The sequence below is a fragment of the Haematobia irritans genome, chromosome 1, assembly GCF_050003625.1.
Source record: "Haematobia irritans isolate KBUSLIRL chromosome 1, ASM5000362v1, whole genome shotgun sequence".
Classification (NCBI taxonomy): Eukaryota; Metazoa; Arthropoda; class Insecta; order Diptera; family Muscidae; genus Haematobia; species Haematobia irritans.
In genome coordinates, this window is record NC_134397.1 from 134,177,475 (window position 1) to 134,192,486 (window position 15,012).

General features: G+C 32.6%; 1 protein-coding gene across 8 annotated transcripts in view; it reads right to left on the reverse strand.

The window, feature by feature from the left end:
* The window catches only part of LOC142221847 (uncharacterized), a 119,418-nt gene that overhangs the window by 67,397 nt on the left and 37,009 nt on the right, over positions 1–15,012 (reverse strand). For all 8 annotated transcript variants that reach the window (XM_075291682.1, XM_075291680.1, XM_075291679.1 and 5 more), the window contains exon 3: positions 11,136–11,909. In XM_075291682.1, coding sequence (XP_075147797.1) covers positions 11,136–11,322 — 187 coding nt within the window. In that variant the 5' untranslated portion in view covers positions 11,323–11,909. The remainder of the gene's footprint in view (positions 1–11,135; positions 11,910–15,012) is intronic.

The window sequence follows — 15,012 nt, forward strand, 5'->3', positions numbered from 1 at the left end:
ATCACAAATTGCACTTCGATAATTTATTCGAGTTTTGTTCATTCAATATAAAAAATTGTTGATTTAATGTACCAATATTTATATAATAATTGGAGCCAAGCATTTTACCAATAATGAGGTAAATCAAATGGCCTTTGCATAATCGATTATTAACGCGGATAGCATTATAATGCAGTACAGCGTTGCCAATTTAGTTTTTTTCCCGCTAGATTTGGCTTTTTTTGAAGACGTTTAGCGGGAAAAAAATGCATTTAGCTTTTAGCTTTTTTTCTGGCTTTTTTTCATGCCCCTTTTAACTATTTTTGGCTTTTTTTATTTTCGACATGTTCCTATTGAAATATGGATAAAACTTCGTTTTTATCTAAGCCTTGCTGTCAGAATAAGGTTTTCCACATATTTCAATTCCTTATATAAACTGTCAGTAAATTATTAGGAATATTAGCATTTGACTCGTTTATTATGATATAACTAAATTAAAATAGTAGATGTGAATTGCTTTGTACATTGAAAAAATATTGTTGTGAGGCCAAAGATTTCATTTCCTTAAAATACGAACGCGAATTTTGGTTATAATAGCATTTGTGAATTTTTCTTATATAAATTGTTTTCCTTGTCCAATAGCCGATAAATTCTTTTTGTCCTTATAGTTAAGTGATTCAACTTAAAAATGGGTATCTTTTCATGAAAGAAGGCTAGGGTCAATTCTAAAAAATTCTTAAAATTAATGAAACAGTCTTTAAATTTGTGGAGTTTTTGTATCTTGACCACAAACCAAAATAGCGTTCAAAAATAGAAGAGGTTTTTCAACATTTTATTTTAAAAATGTATACAAAGAATAATTTCTACTTAAAGTCGAGTCTGAATTTGGAAATTTAAGTTGTCGTTAGCACGTTTTTAAAGCACTGTGATAGCTCATAAAGAAAAAGCTGAAAAAAACGAATATTTAAATTCAAATTTGACTCGGAATCAATACCAAAATCATTAGTGTACAAAATCTTTGGAACCGAATATAGAAATAATTAAGGAAATAAAGTTTTGAATGTGGTATTATTTTTATAACATCAAAAAATGCAATGAAAAAATTCGTAGTGATAGGATCAAAACAAATCTGCTATATATTAATGGAATGGATTTACATTTACGAAAATTGGACAACAATAGGTTTGTATGGGAAATTTTCGAATAAAAGTTATTCAATATAAACTTGCAAGACAGTTAGATGGGTTTTATTCTCTTGGGTAAAATTAGGAGAAGTGTTCACGTTCACGAATTTATCATTAATTCAGTTAAAACGAAATATATTGATATTTTCTAATGCAGTTCTATGTGACATTATGCAATATATCGCACATTGGACTTGTTGATGATTAACCAGCTGGCAATTGCAAGTTTACTGGGAAAAATGTTTTCACTAGGAAATATAAACGAAGGACTTCCAGTAAAAATTTGTGATAGTAATCAAAATGTATCGAGTACGCAAACAGAGCTAATATGACTTAAATTTTCTTACAGTCTCACAGAAATTGAATTAAAATGAATACAATTAAAATAATATGCATTTTAAGTGATATAAAGCCTTTAAGTTTGTTAAATTTCAATCAAAAATGTGACTTTTGATACAAAAAATTTTAGCTTTTTTTCTAGCTATTTTTTAAAATTTTTTAGCTTTTTTTGGCTAGTTTTTTGGACAAATCTAGCGGTTTTTTGTGAAACAATTCTGGCAACGCTGATGCAGTATGATAATGCAGGAAGCATATCAACTGAATACACATTTTTCCTGGAATTTGCAGAAGGATACTTCTTAAATTAATTGTTCTAAAATTCCATAGAAAAATTCTTTGGATAAGAATGAAATGAAAAAAAGAACATTTTGTCAAAATTTTATTTCTATAGAAAATTTTGTCAAAATTATAGAAAATTTGTAAACATTTTTGTTCTATAGAAAATTTTGTCAAAATTTTGTTTCGGAAGACCCAGAGAAGGAATATGATCACCTCAAACATGTTTTAAGAGCAAAATGTTATTTTTGGGTGGTGACCACGTAGCATGGTTTTCGCAACCATGTTATTTTCTTGGAAATCATGTATCTTATTTCGGCAAGCAGGTTATATTTGACGAGAAAATAACATGTTAGTGACAAACATGTTACATGGTCACCATACAAAAATAACATTTTGCTCTTGAAACATGTTTGAGGTGATCATATTCCTTCTCTGCGTGAAGGTTCAAGTGTGGTTCATCTTGGGTTTAGTGAACTGCCTGAATTTATTCTGATAGTTTGATGGTTGATAGTTTTGCTGTAAGCAGAAGATGCTGACGAGGAATGTGGTAATTCCGAAACGTGCGTTCATTCAACCATCTTGCAGTCTATAGGGGTTTGCCCAAATAAATTTGACAAACATTCTTTTCCTCTTTTGGTTAAGCTACTCTTGTAGTTTAGTCAACACAATGGTTTTAAAGCTGAGATCAAAACAACAAATATGATTGTAGTACAAACCAACAATAAAAAATAAAGAAAAAACCAACAATAAAAAACAAAATTTTATTTCTATAGAAAATTTTGTCAAAATATTATTTCTATAGAAAATTTTGTCAAAATTTTATTTCTATAGAAAATTTTGTCAAAATTTTATTTCTATAGAAAATTTTGTCAACATTTTATTTCTATAGAAAATTTTGTCAACATTTTATTTCTATAGGAAATTTTGTCAAAATCTTATTTCTATAGAAAGTTTTATCAAAATTTTATTTCATAGAAAATTTTGTCAAAATTTTATTTCTATAGAAAATTTTGGCAAAATTTTATTTCTATAGAAAATTTTGGCAAAATTTTATTTCTATAGAAAATTTTGTCAAAATTTTATTTCTATAGAAAATTTTGTCAAAATTTTATTTCTATAGAAAAAAATAAAATTTCTATAGAAAAAAAATAAAATTTTGACAAAAATTTCTATAGAAATAAAATAAAATTTTGACAAAATTTTCTATAGAAATAAAATTTTGCCAAAATTTTCTATAGAAATAAAATTTTGCCAAAATTTTCTATAGAAATAAAATTTTGACAAAATTTTCTATGAAATAAAATTTTGATGAAACTTTCTATAGAAATAAGATTTTGACAAAATTTCCTATAGAAATAAAATGTTGACAAAATTTTCTATAGAAATAAAATGTTGACAAAATTTTCTATATAAATAAAATTTTGACAAAATTTTCTATAGAAATAAAATTTTGACAAAATTTTCTATAGAAATAAAATTTTGACAAAATTTTCTATAGAAATAAAATTTTGACAAAATTTTCTATAGAAATAAAATTTTGACAAAATATTCTATAGAAATAAAATTTTGACGAAATTTACTACAGATATAAAATGTTGACAACATTTTCTGTAGAAATAAAGTTTTGACAAAATTTTTTATAGAAATAAAATTTTGACAAAATTTTCTATAGAAATAGAATTTTGAAAAAATTTACTATAGAAATAAAATTTTGACAAAATTTTCTATAGAAATAAAATTTTGACAAAATTTTCTATAGAAATAAAATTTTGACAAAATTTTCTATAGAAATAAAATTTTGACAAAATTTTCTATAGAAATAAAATTTTGACAAAATTTTCTATAGAAATAAAATTTTGACAAAATTTTCTATAGAAATAAAATTTTGACAAAATTTTCTATAGAAATAAAATTTTGACAAAATTTTCTATAGAAATAAAATGTTGACAAAATTTTCTATAGAAATAAAATTTTAACAAAATTTTCTATAGAAATAAAATTTTAACAAAATTTTCTATATATAGAAAATTTCTATAGAAAATTTTGTCAAAATATTATTTCTATAGAAAATTTTGTCAAAATTTTATTTCTAAAGAAATTTTTTTCAACATTTTATTTCTATAGAAAAATTTTCGGTTCAGATTTAGATATAGCTGCCATATATATTTTTCACCGATCTGGTCATAATTGGCGTGTATATCAACCGATCTTCCTCAAATTCCGTACATCCGAATATTTTATGAGTCTCGAAAAACTTGCAAAATATTAGCAAAATCGGTTCAGATTTAGATATAGCTCCCATATAAAGCTTTCGCCCGATTTACACATTTGCCCACAGAGGCCAATTTTTTGCTCCGATTTAGTTGAAATTTTGCATAGGGAGTAGAATTAGCGTTGTAACTATGCGTGCCAAATTTGCTTGAAATCGGTTCAGATTTGGATATATCTCCCATATAAAGCTTTCGCCCGATTTACACTCATATGACCACAGAGGCCAATTTTTAACTCCGATTTAGTTGAAATTTTGCACAGGGAGTAGAATTAGCATTGTTACTATGCGTGCCAAATTTGGTTGAAATCGGTTCAGATTTAGATATAGCTCCCATATATATGTTTTTCTGATATCGACAAATATGGTCAAAATACCAACATTTTCCTTGTAAAATCGCCACTGCTTAGTCGTTAAGTTGTTAAAATGACTCTAATTTTCCTAAACTTCTAATACATATATATCGAGCGATAAATCATAAATAAACTTTTTCGAAATTTCCTTAAAATTGCTTCAGATTTAAACGTTTCCCATATTTATTTTTTAGTAACATTGTGTTCCACCCTAGTGCATTAGCCGACTTAAATTTTGAGTCTATAGATTTTGTAGAAGTCTATCAAATTCTTCCAGATCGAGTGAAATTTAAATGTATGTATTTGGGACAAACCTTTATATATAGCCCCCAACACATTTGACGGATGTGATATGGTATCGAAAATTTAGATCTACAAAGTAGTGCAGGGTATAATATAGTCGGCCCCGCCCGACTTTAGACTTTCCTTACTGGTTTTTTCATGGAAACTTCAGACATTCTCTTGAAAATTTCTATTAGCTTAGAAATTTCCAGGCCTTTCATATGAAAATTTATCGATGAAAAAAAAAATAATAATAATAAAATGTGAATTTGTACATTTGTATATATTTATGGATTTTCCATAAAATAGAGCATCCAAAACTTTAGTTTGGGTCTATACTTTTAATCCGGAAGTAGTGCAAATTTGGATTATCTCCAATGAATTTTGCATGGCTTTGTCATAGGACGGATGTACCACGCTTTCGGATCCTTTGCTTTGCTTCAAATTGGAAACCCAGAGGGATTTTAGATCCACGAATAGGTGTGCCAAATATGGTGTGTATCGATCCATGTTTTGGTAAAGCCCTAATATAGACCGATCTCCCGATTTGACTTTTTGTCATCTACAAACTTTCAATTTTTTATCCAATTTGTTTGAAATTGAAAATCTAGAGGTATCTTAGGTCCAAAAAGTGGTGTGTCAAATATGATGTAAATCGGTCTATGTTTTGGTGTCTGAATTTTTATTTGATGTGCGAGAAATTTAAAACTTAGAGGTATTTTATGTCCACAAATAGGTGATCAGAATATGGTATATATCCGTTCATGTTTTGGTATACCCTCCATATAGACCGATCTCCCGATTTGACTTCTATGGCTTTTAGAAACAGAAATTTTTGGTTCAAAACGACTTGTGTCGAAATTTGTTTCTATCGAGAAGAGCTTTCTCCAAATTGTACGAAACTAGAAGTAAATTTTCCCGTTACAATTTCTCGTGCTTTTTCTAGTAATGCGGATAAAAATGTATACGATTTAGATTTCGAATCAAATGAAAGGCGTTATTTCATCGGAGCCTTCTCAAAAGAACTTCCATGTAAGTAAAAAGCTAAACAGCACAAATTCAATTTCCCGTGGGGTGACATTTTTTAATTTTGTCTTTTTAGGTTTTGTATTGATTTTCTATCCTTTTGCATGATCGACCTAAATGATTTTTAAGGTATTTTTTTTACTTATTATGTATTCATACTTAAGTATTAGGACGAAAAAGAAACAAAATATAATTGAAAAAAGAAAGTTTCATTTAATGTATGACGCTTATCGTAAATTTTTTGTAGAATTTTGTAATTCAATATAAAATATTTCATATATAATGTATGTATGTAGCCATTCAAAACCATTTCATATAATTTATGAACACTATTCACAAAATAAAATAATTATATTGATGGATAATATCCGTGACAAAGAACAGCCCATTTATCTCATTGAGAGATTTCCGGCTTATATTTCCAATAGGCATGCGTCAAATGTTCTAGTGAATAAAAATAGCATTATTTTCTTATGAACTATACATGTTATTTGGAAAATTGTGTAAATATTACCCAGCCATCTCATTCAGAGATTTGTGACTGTCTGAAGATAACATAATTTTTATGAGAACACCAGATATTTTCCGGGCTATCTCAGTGGCTAAGAGCTGGCCCGCTATCTCATTTAGAGTTGCAACAGTTTAAAGCCTATAAACAGATAATGTAGTGCCCTAGCATAACACAAGGGGACAATGGTTCGGTTGATGAAGAACTGAATATGGTTTGGGACGCTGAATCCAAATCTTCACTTGGTTTTTTTCTATCAGCTCGCTACATATATTGGGATAACTTAAAAACGGTTCACCATATTATATTAGAAAACAAATCCGAAAATTCCGAAAAACAATATTCTCTTTAAGCCGTCTTTATATTGTCTTTATTTTGTTCTTTAAAAATTCCTAAAAAATAAAAATGGGACCAAAATCACACTTTTGGTCCAGAAACAGTTAGTTAAGTATATTACTAAAAATTTGCTATAAATTTCAAGTCAACCCAAAAAAAGTTCAATTTTGTTCCCCTGTGTAATTTACTTGAGAGCTATGAAATTCTGTGGAATATCTATAGATACATATATGTAGCCAAAAGTGCCCAGCCGTCACATTCAAAAAATTGGATCTTTCGGTGGCCTATATTTCTGCTAGACGATATAGAATAATAGGGCATCATCTAGTATTCTCTTCATGAGAATTATAGGAATGTGTATATTTCTAATAGTGGTGTATGACAAAAAAAAAATATTTTTTTTTTATTGGAAGTATGGTCAACAACGTTTTTCTTTTTTTAATCCGATTAGAAATAGGAATGTTTTTACAGTTTACATTTTCGATTAAAAATCTTTAACGTAATATTCGTCCCATTTGTCTATTCTTTTAAAAAAATAAACATTCCATAAGTACTAAGCACATCATTAGTAATGTTTATTAAAAACAAACACATTAACGCCACCACCATTAGCTTCTTAAGTACACTTCAGCATTGAAATGAATATAAGCCACGGTGTCATCGACTCGACTTCACTTTGAACGAGAGTCTCGATTCCATTGAAACCACAAATAGGTATTTGGCCTTTGAAATTGTTTAGCACTTACGAATTGGCCACAATAGAAAGTGTTACAAAATCAACCGGTTAGAAGCATTATGACTAAATTGTGAATTGATTTTTAACTTGAGGAATTGTAACAAATCATTATTGGCGAAGCAGTTGCAAAGAAGTGCGCATGATTGGCTTTGTTACGCATGCATAGTATGAAAATTTCATACTCACGCGCTATTACGAAAGAAAAATCTTGATCGACTTACACTTATGCGGAATTTATTAAAGAATCACATTCATGACCGATCGGGATATTTGAATTATAATTTACTGATAATCGCAGAAATTTCTGCAATCACAAAGGCTGCTGAGTCGCTATTCAGAAGCGATATCAGCTTCTTCATCGACAATCAGGCAGCTATAAAAGCATTGTGCAGTGCTGACAAAGGTCAAATGTAGTCAGCCGCTGTCGTATAGAACTCACGGTTTTCACTGAACAACATAATATATGTCTGTGCTCGGTATACCTGGGCACTGTGGGATAATAGGAAATGAGGAAGCGGATGTGCTGACTAAGGAGGGCGCTCGTGGAACGAATAATGTCCTAGCGGACGTTTTTCCTTCACTATCTACTTATCATTACAGGATAGAGGTCAAATATAATGAACTATGGTGAAGACGCTGGGTCTCTTCGGATGGTTGCGAGCAAACTATGTTGATATGGGACGAAAAGAAACGAAGAAACTGCAAAATTTTATTGACGATGAACAGAGAGGAATTGCGGCCATTGATTGGCATCATAACAGAACATAACACACTTGGGAAACACATGGTAAGAATAGGCCTTAAAAACGATGATATCTGTAGATGGTGCCTGGACCCGGAAGTTACGGAGGACTCGTACCACTTCCTGTGTGCAGCTTTAGAAGAAACAAGATACTGGGCTCCTTTTTCTTTCAGGCTCCCACTGAGTGCAGCTTAAGGAACATACTTACATTCGTCAGGGCCTCTGGTTGGTTGTTCTAAGATTTCTTTAAAGAAAACGAGCTGGTGGGACTATTCCAAAGGGGACCGCATCGGAGGGAAGAAGATGGAAAGATCACATCGAGGAATCACATTGGACCTATACTGGTCTAAGTGGACATCAATTCAACACAAAATTGATGTCATCCTCTACAACCTAACACTGATAATCACGAAAGAAATACTTTTATCGACGATGGATTACACACGAAAGAAATCGTCACAATTTATATACGATTACAAAAAATAATATCTATTTTCCTAAAAAGAGCCCAGATGAAAATTCTCTTGTGTGAATGAGTGCATTCGAAACATACAGTGTTAACGTTTAGAATTTTTAAAAAGTGGCAAGAAAAGTGTTATTCACAATAAAAGGTGACACACTCATACCAAAAAGTGGCACAAAAAAGTGGGCCCAATTTACCACCTTTGGTACTAAAAGGCAATAATTAGTCTGAGTGTATGTGTCTGTGATAGGAATGATGAAGAGCATAGTTGAAAGACTTTGGTAAGACTTCGTGCTACAAGAACAAGAAGATGAAGGAATTGGTATTATTAAGTTATTAAAAAGAACATTCTCGATACCAATCTACACAAGCCTAACTATACTAGATTTATCGCTGGCTAATGCGAATTTCCATAGCCTTCAGTATATATCTGGCAGGGGAGATGACTCATTCTGAGTCTTCCAATGGAAATTACATATGCGAATTATTCTTCCCAAATTGAACCATTTTCACCACTTTTCAATCTGATTTATTGATTTCGGTGCTTTACTAATTTTTTAGCAGTTTACTAAGATCGTTGACTAATTTTCTGGGGGGTAAACGAACTAACTACAAATTGGAAATCTCAAGGAAATCGCATAAAAATTGAGAATCCTAAGTGCTCAAGAAGAAAAATAGGCAGTTCTCTCTACACGCAGAGAAGGAATATGACCACCTCAAACATGTTTCAAGAGCAAAATAATATTTTTGTGTGGTGACCATGTAACATGTTTGTCCCTAAAATGTTATTTTTTCGTTAAATATAACCTGCTTACCGAAATCAGATACATGATTTCCGAGAAAATAACACGTTTGCGAAAATCATGTTTCATGGTCACCACCCAAAAATAACATTTTGCTCTTAAATCATGTTTGAGGTGATCATATTCCTTCTCTGGGTGTATAGAGATGCTCTATCAAATGGGTCAATATAGACTACTTTCAGCACATATTTATAGCTTTTGCCATGTAGGTTAGGTGGCAGCCCGATGTATCAGGCTCACATAGACTTTCAGTCCATTGTGATACCACATTGGTGAGCTCAATGACAAGGTACCTCCTTTTTATAGCCGAGTCCGAACGGCATTCCACATTGCAGTAAAACCACTTAGAGGAGCTTTGAAACCCTGAGAAATGTCACCAGCATTACTGAGGTGGGATAATCCACCGTTGAAAAACTTTTTGGTGTTCGGTCAAAGCAGGAATCGAACCCACGACCTTCTGTATGCAAGGCGGGCATGCTAACCATTGCAACACGGTGGCTTTTCCATGTAGAAACCACCGTGTTGCAATCAACATTATGCCCGCTTTGCATACAAAGGTCATAGGTTCAAGTGGCAGCCCGATTAAGTTCCAGGCTCACTTAGACTATTCAGTCCATTGTGATAAAATGTAATGGGTTCAATCCCAAACGCCTACAAGATTTTCAGTGGTAGTTTATCCCCTCAGAGTAATCCGGGTACATTTTAGTTTATTTCAAAGTGGTTTCACCGTAATGTGAAACTCCCTTCGGACTCGGCTATAAAAAGGAGTTAACTTGTCATTGAGCTAAACATAAAATCGGGTAGCACTCTCTGACATATAAGAAAAAAGTTCTTCACTTGTGGTAGGTTAGGTTAGGTTATGTGGCAGCCCGATGTATCAAGCTCACTTAGACTATTCAGTCCATTGTGATACCACAGTGGTGAACTTCTCTCTTATCACTGAGTGCTGCCCGATTCCATGTTAAGCTCAATGACAAGGGACCTCCTTTTTATAGCCGAGTCCGAACGGCGTTCCACATTCCAGTGAAACCACTTAGAGAAGCTTTGAAACCCTCAGAAATGTCACCAGCATTACTGAGGTGGGATAATCCACCGCTGAAAAACTTTTTGGTGTTCGGTCGTAGCAGGAATCGAATCCACGACCTTGTGTATGCAAGGCGGGCATGCTAACCATTGCACCACGGTGGCTCCATTCACTTGTGGTAACACAACAGACTTAACAGTCTAATTGAGATCAAAATAACGGCCTACCACAATAATTGAACTAACCTACATGATTTTGTTTTTACCAATACACTAATAGAAAGAAGTACGTTCCAAAATCGTGAATGGAAGGTAACAAAATGAAACGGAAACGTTCACGAAAAATCAAAACGAAATGTTCACAGTTTCGTCCACGGGCGTTCACGATTTCATGAATGGTTTTTGTTTTTCTTTGTCCAGGAAAAGTCTTAAAATATTCTTTAGACGTTCTTGTGACAACTCCGTCGGGGTGACTGTTAACGCCTATGGAACAGGCGACTGTTAACGCCTATAGAACAGACAATTCAGGTTCAATTCACGGTAACGGAATTTTCTTTTTATAAATTCGTAACCATTACGTTTTCAGATCATGAACACTGCTTGTTGTTTTGTGACAACGGATGGCGTAATTTTATCGTTGTCAGATTGACACCATCTGATCTCTGTTTGACACCACTTTTATGAACGGATCGTTATGAAACGTGCACACCGTTCATGATTTTTTCCATGGATGTATAACATCAAATTTATTTTTCAGTGTAGCTATTTTATATTTTTTGGTTTTCATTTAAGGCGATCAAACAAAAAACTCACCATTACTACTGATGGCTGATCCATTGTTATTATTTGCAGATTTGTTTGATATACCTCCGGTGCTTGTACCGCCACCACCTCCCCCATTTTCCACACAGTTCTTGGTACCGCCATTATTGATGGCGGCTGCGGTGGCAGTAGTTGTGCTGTTCGAGTTTGTGTTTATGTCCGCTTGTGACGTTGTCATATTTGTCGTTGTTTTACTTTCCTTGCCTCTTGGGAAGTTTAAGTTGCAGGAGGCACTTACTGTTCGTCCGTCTGCCTTTATTAAATGCCGCTTCTACTGACTCTACCACGGTTCAGCACAATGTTCACTTTTTTTTTGCGAACTTGGAATTGTGTTTTTGCCACGATTTTCCTGAAGTCTCGGAGAATTTTATAGTTTACCCAACTTGACTATGACTAAGAAAAACAAGTTTTGTAATAGCCAGGCCAAAAGACAAAAATAACAAGAAAACGTTAACAGCTAGGGTTCCGAAATGTTTTGGTTCACAAACACTGCGTCTGTAAGGCCGGCTAACGGCAGGGGCTTTTGGGAATGTTTGAGCTCTGTTTTGTGTTGTTGGCGGCGTGGAAGGCAGCTGTTCGAACTTAGATGTAATTTTGCATACTTTTGTGGTAGGTTGGATGTTGTTTGGCCACTTGGTTGGTATCTTGGTGTTTAAACTCTTGTATTTTTGTTGTTTTCTGTTGTGGCTGACTTCGCTTTTTCTTGTTCTAAGTCATTAAACCATTTTGCTTGCCATGGAGGTATTTGTATGTGGAGAAATTTAACTGAAAACAAATGGAAAACAGAAATTCATTTTAATTGAGGTTAACGGAGCATATTTCATATTTTACAAATTTTTGTGATAAAATTAGCGAATGAGAATACGAACTCTTCAAACTAGCACGGAGATGGTTTATTTGTTAGCCTGATAAATCTGCTGAGGTTGTGGAAAAATAAAACTATATTCCAGAAATGTTTTTAAGACTGCACTGATTCGGAAAATTCGTTTCCGTCCGTATCTAAAAATTTTACTTATAAAATTAAAAATATGAGCGTAGGAACTTCAAACTGCACCCATTATTGCACTGCACTTCAAACTACTCTCATATATTTTTCGACAAATTAAAGGAAATTTATTAGACAACTATTTTTTTTACTTCAAGAAAAGAGCTTCCAAAAAAGTAGTTTGGATCCCCAAATTTGTGATCCGGTAGTAGAGCAAATTGGCATCATCTCCAATGAATTTTATATGGGCTTGTCATACGACGGAGGCACTCCATTTTCAGATTGTTTGCATTGCTTTAGAAGTGATATCATGTAAGTTCATGCTAAATCCGGAATTATGAACCACATGGCCACAGAATTTTACTCTGATTTACTTCAAATTTTGCACAAAGAGTACATTTGATTTGATCTTAAAGTTGTTATCGGATCAGATTTAGATAGCCCCCATAAAGAAATGCAGTTCATCAGAGTTACTGAGATGCAGGGCCAATCTGTGGCGAATTTTTCTCAGCAACGGTATGATTATAATATATCGTTGGAAAGGTATTTTAGAGGACTTTCCTTTGATAATTAACAACATGAATTGAAACCTTTATAACTTTGGAACCAATTACGATGTTTTACGATGGTTTTTATTGCGGTTTGCAGGGAAAATATTTTAAGAAATATTGCTGAATATACTATTCCTAAAATTTGTATCAAAAATCCCCAAAGTGTGAACATATGCTAAAAACAACAGCTGTTTGCCGGTAGGATGTTGAAACCTTTTACAATTATTTAGTGGATATATGGGGCTTTTTGGAAAATGATTGCCATAGAACTCGGTGCTTTGCCAAATGAGAATTTTTTAAAACAAGTTTTTCTTTTTTTTTAATTGCCAATTTTGGGATGAGAAGAACTCATACGCTACTTGACCAAAATGGCCGATAAATGCTTAAAACGTATTACGACAGAAAGTATGTAGGTACCTTTTTCGAAAAAATTGGTCAACATTCTGTATTTTTTTGAAATTCCAAATTGTGGAGTCTACAACTTTTAGTCTAAAGTACATAAGGAAACAGTTTCTTCTATAATGCGTAGAATTTTGTAGGGAATGTTGTTAAGAAAATAAAACAAGGATCTGCCCTAAAGAGACCTTGTAGGTCCAAATTACGGACACCACTTTGTTAAAATTTTGCAAAAAAAAAAAATAATAATAATCGGTTCATAATTGCGGATTAAGCAGCTAAAACAAAATTTCATACATCTGAGGTGACCAACTTTCAACGACTAGAGGGCAGGCCGTGGACCCAATTATGTTGATATCTTTATCCGTTCAAAAGTTGCAGAATTATTTCCAAAAAAGCGATTTGGAACCACTGTGCGACCCATAATTTGATACCCGGAGCTTCCTTGAGGTGCAAATTTTACCCTATTTATTTGAAACTTGATACGCGATGTTAGTATATGGCCACTAACAGCCATGCACAAAGTGATCCAAATCGGTCCCTAATTATACATAGCACCCATATAAACCGATCCCCAGATTTGGTTTGCGGAGCCTCTTGAGTGAGCAAATTTCATTCGATTCAGTTAAAATATGGTAGGTGGTGTTAGTAAATGCCCTCTAACCACCAAGCAAAAATTGGTCCATATCGGACCATAATTGTATATAGCTCCCATATCAACCGATCTCTAGATTTGATTTCCGGAGCTCCCTGGAGGTGCAAATTTTATCCAATTGGGTTGAAATTTGATATATATTTTCTATTTAATATCAGAAACAAAAAAACTGATAATTGTCGTAATTTGCAAAACTTTCTCAAAAGAAAGGAAATGGAAAAAATTGAAAAAAGTCAAATAGCACAGCAAAAAAAACGGCTTCCAAAAAAGTATTTTGGATCCTCAACTTGTGATCCGGAAGCAGTGTTTCCATTGAGAATTTCTAGAAAGTGGCACAAAAAGTGTCATAAGTCATAAAAGGTGGCACACTCATTTTAAAAAAGTTGTACACTTTTCCATAAAGAAAATTCAATAATTTAACGCATTTATATCAGTGTATTTATAGTGTAATGAAACAGCGTTTTTAGTTTAGATCTTATTTAGTCTAACATTAATTTTGTCTCTATTTAGTTAATCTTTGAACTTTAATATTCAGAAGATTATACTGTGTGGCGCAAAATAGTAAAAGGTATCACATTTAGTGGCACAAAAAAAATGTGGCACAACAGTATCAGCGCTTGAAAAAAGTGGCAATAACGTGTCACAACGTAAAACTGTTCGGAAGTAGTGCAAAATTTGGATCTCTAATGAATTTGACATGGACTTGTCATAAGAGTGCCCACACAGGAAAAAAAACAAGTATATAAAGCAGTAAATTCGGCCGGGCCGAATTTTAAATACCCACCACCATGAATCAAATATGATAGTTTACTTTGAAAACTCTTCGTCGTAGTGGGTTACTTGATAATATATAGATAATATATAGAATTGATGACAACTCTTCTCCCAAGCAAGTCAGTTCCCGAAGACAAACTTTAAAGATTCTACCTATGAAGACCAGATCAGATTCTGGATTTATGAGAAACAAATTTGTTTGAGTTTTAGAGAAATTATAAACATATCGTGTATATGATGAAATTACGCCTTGATTTAAAATCTTAAATATGTAGATTTTTTCCCCCATTATTTAAATACGATGAGTAAAATCTGGAAATTTTACTTTCAGTTTGAAGCAATTTTCATGATCAGTGCACATGCTATACCCTGAAAGAAGTGTTTTCTTTTTTGAGAAACATAATTTTAGACAAGGAAAGTTTTCTTTTGACACAAATTTTAGAGACAATCGTTGAATAAACGAAAATACTTTATAAGAAAAGGATATTTCGTTTGTCTGAAATTTCA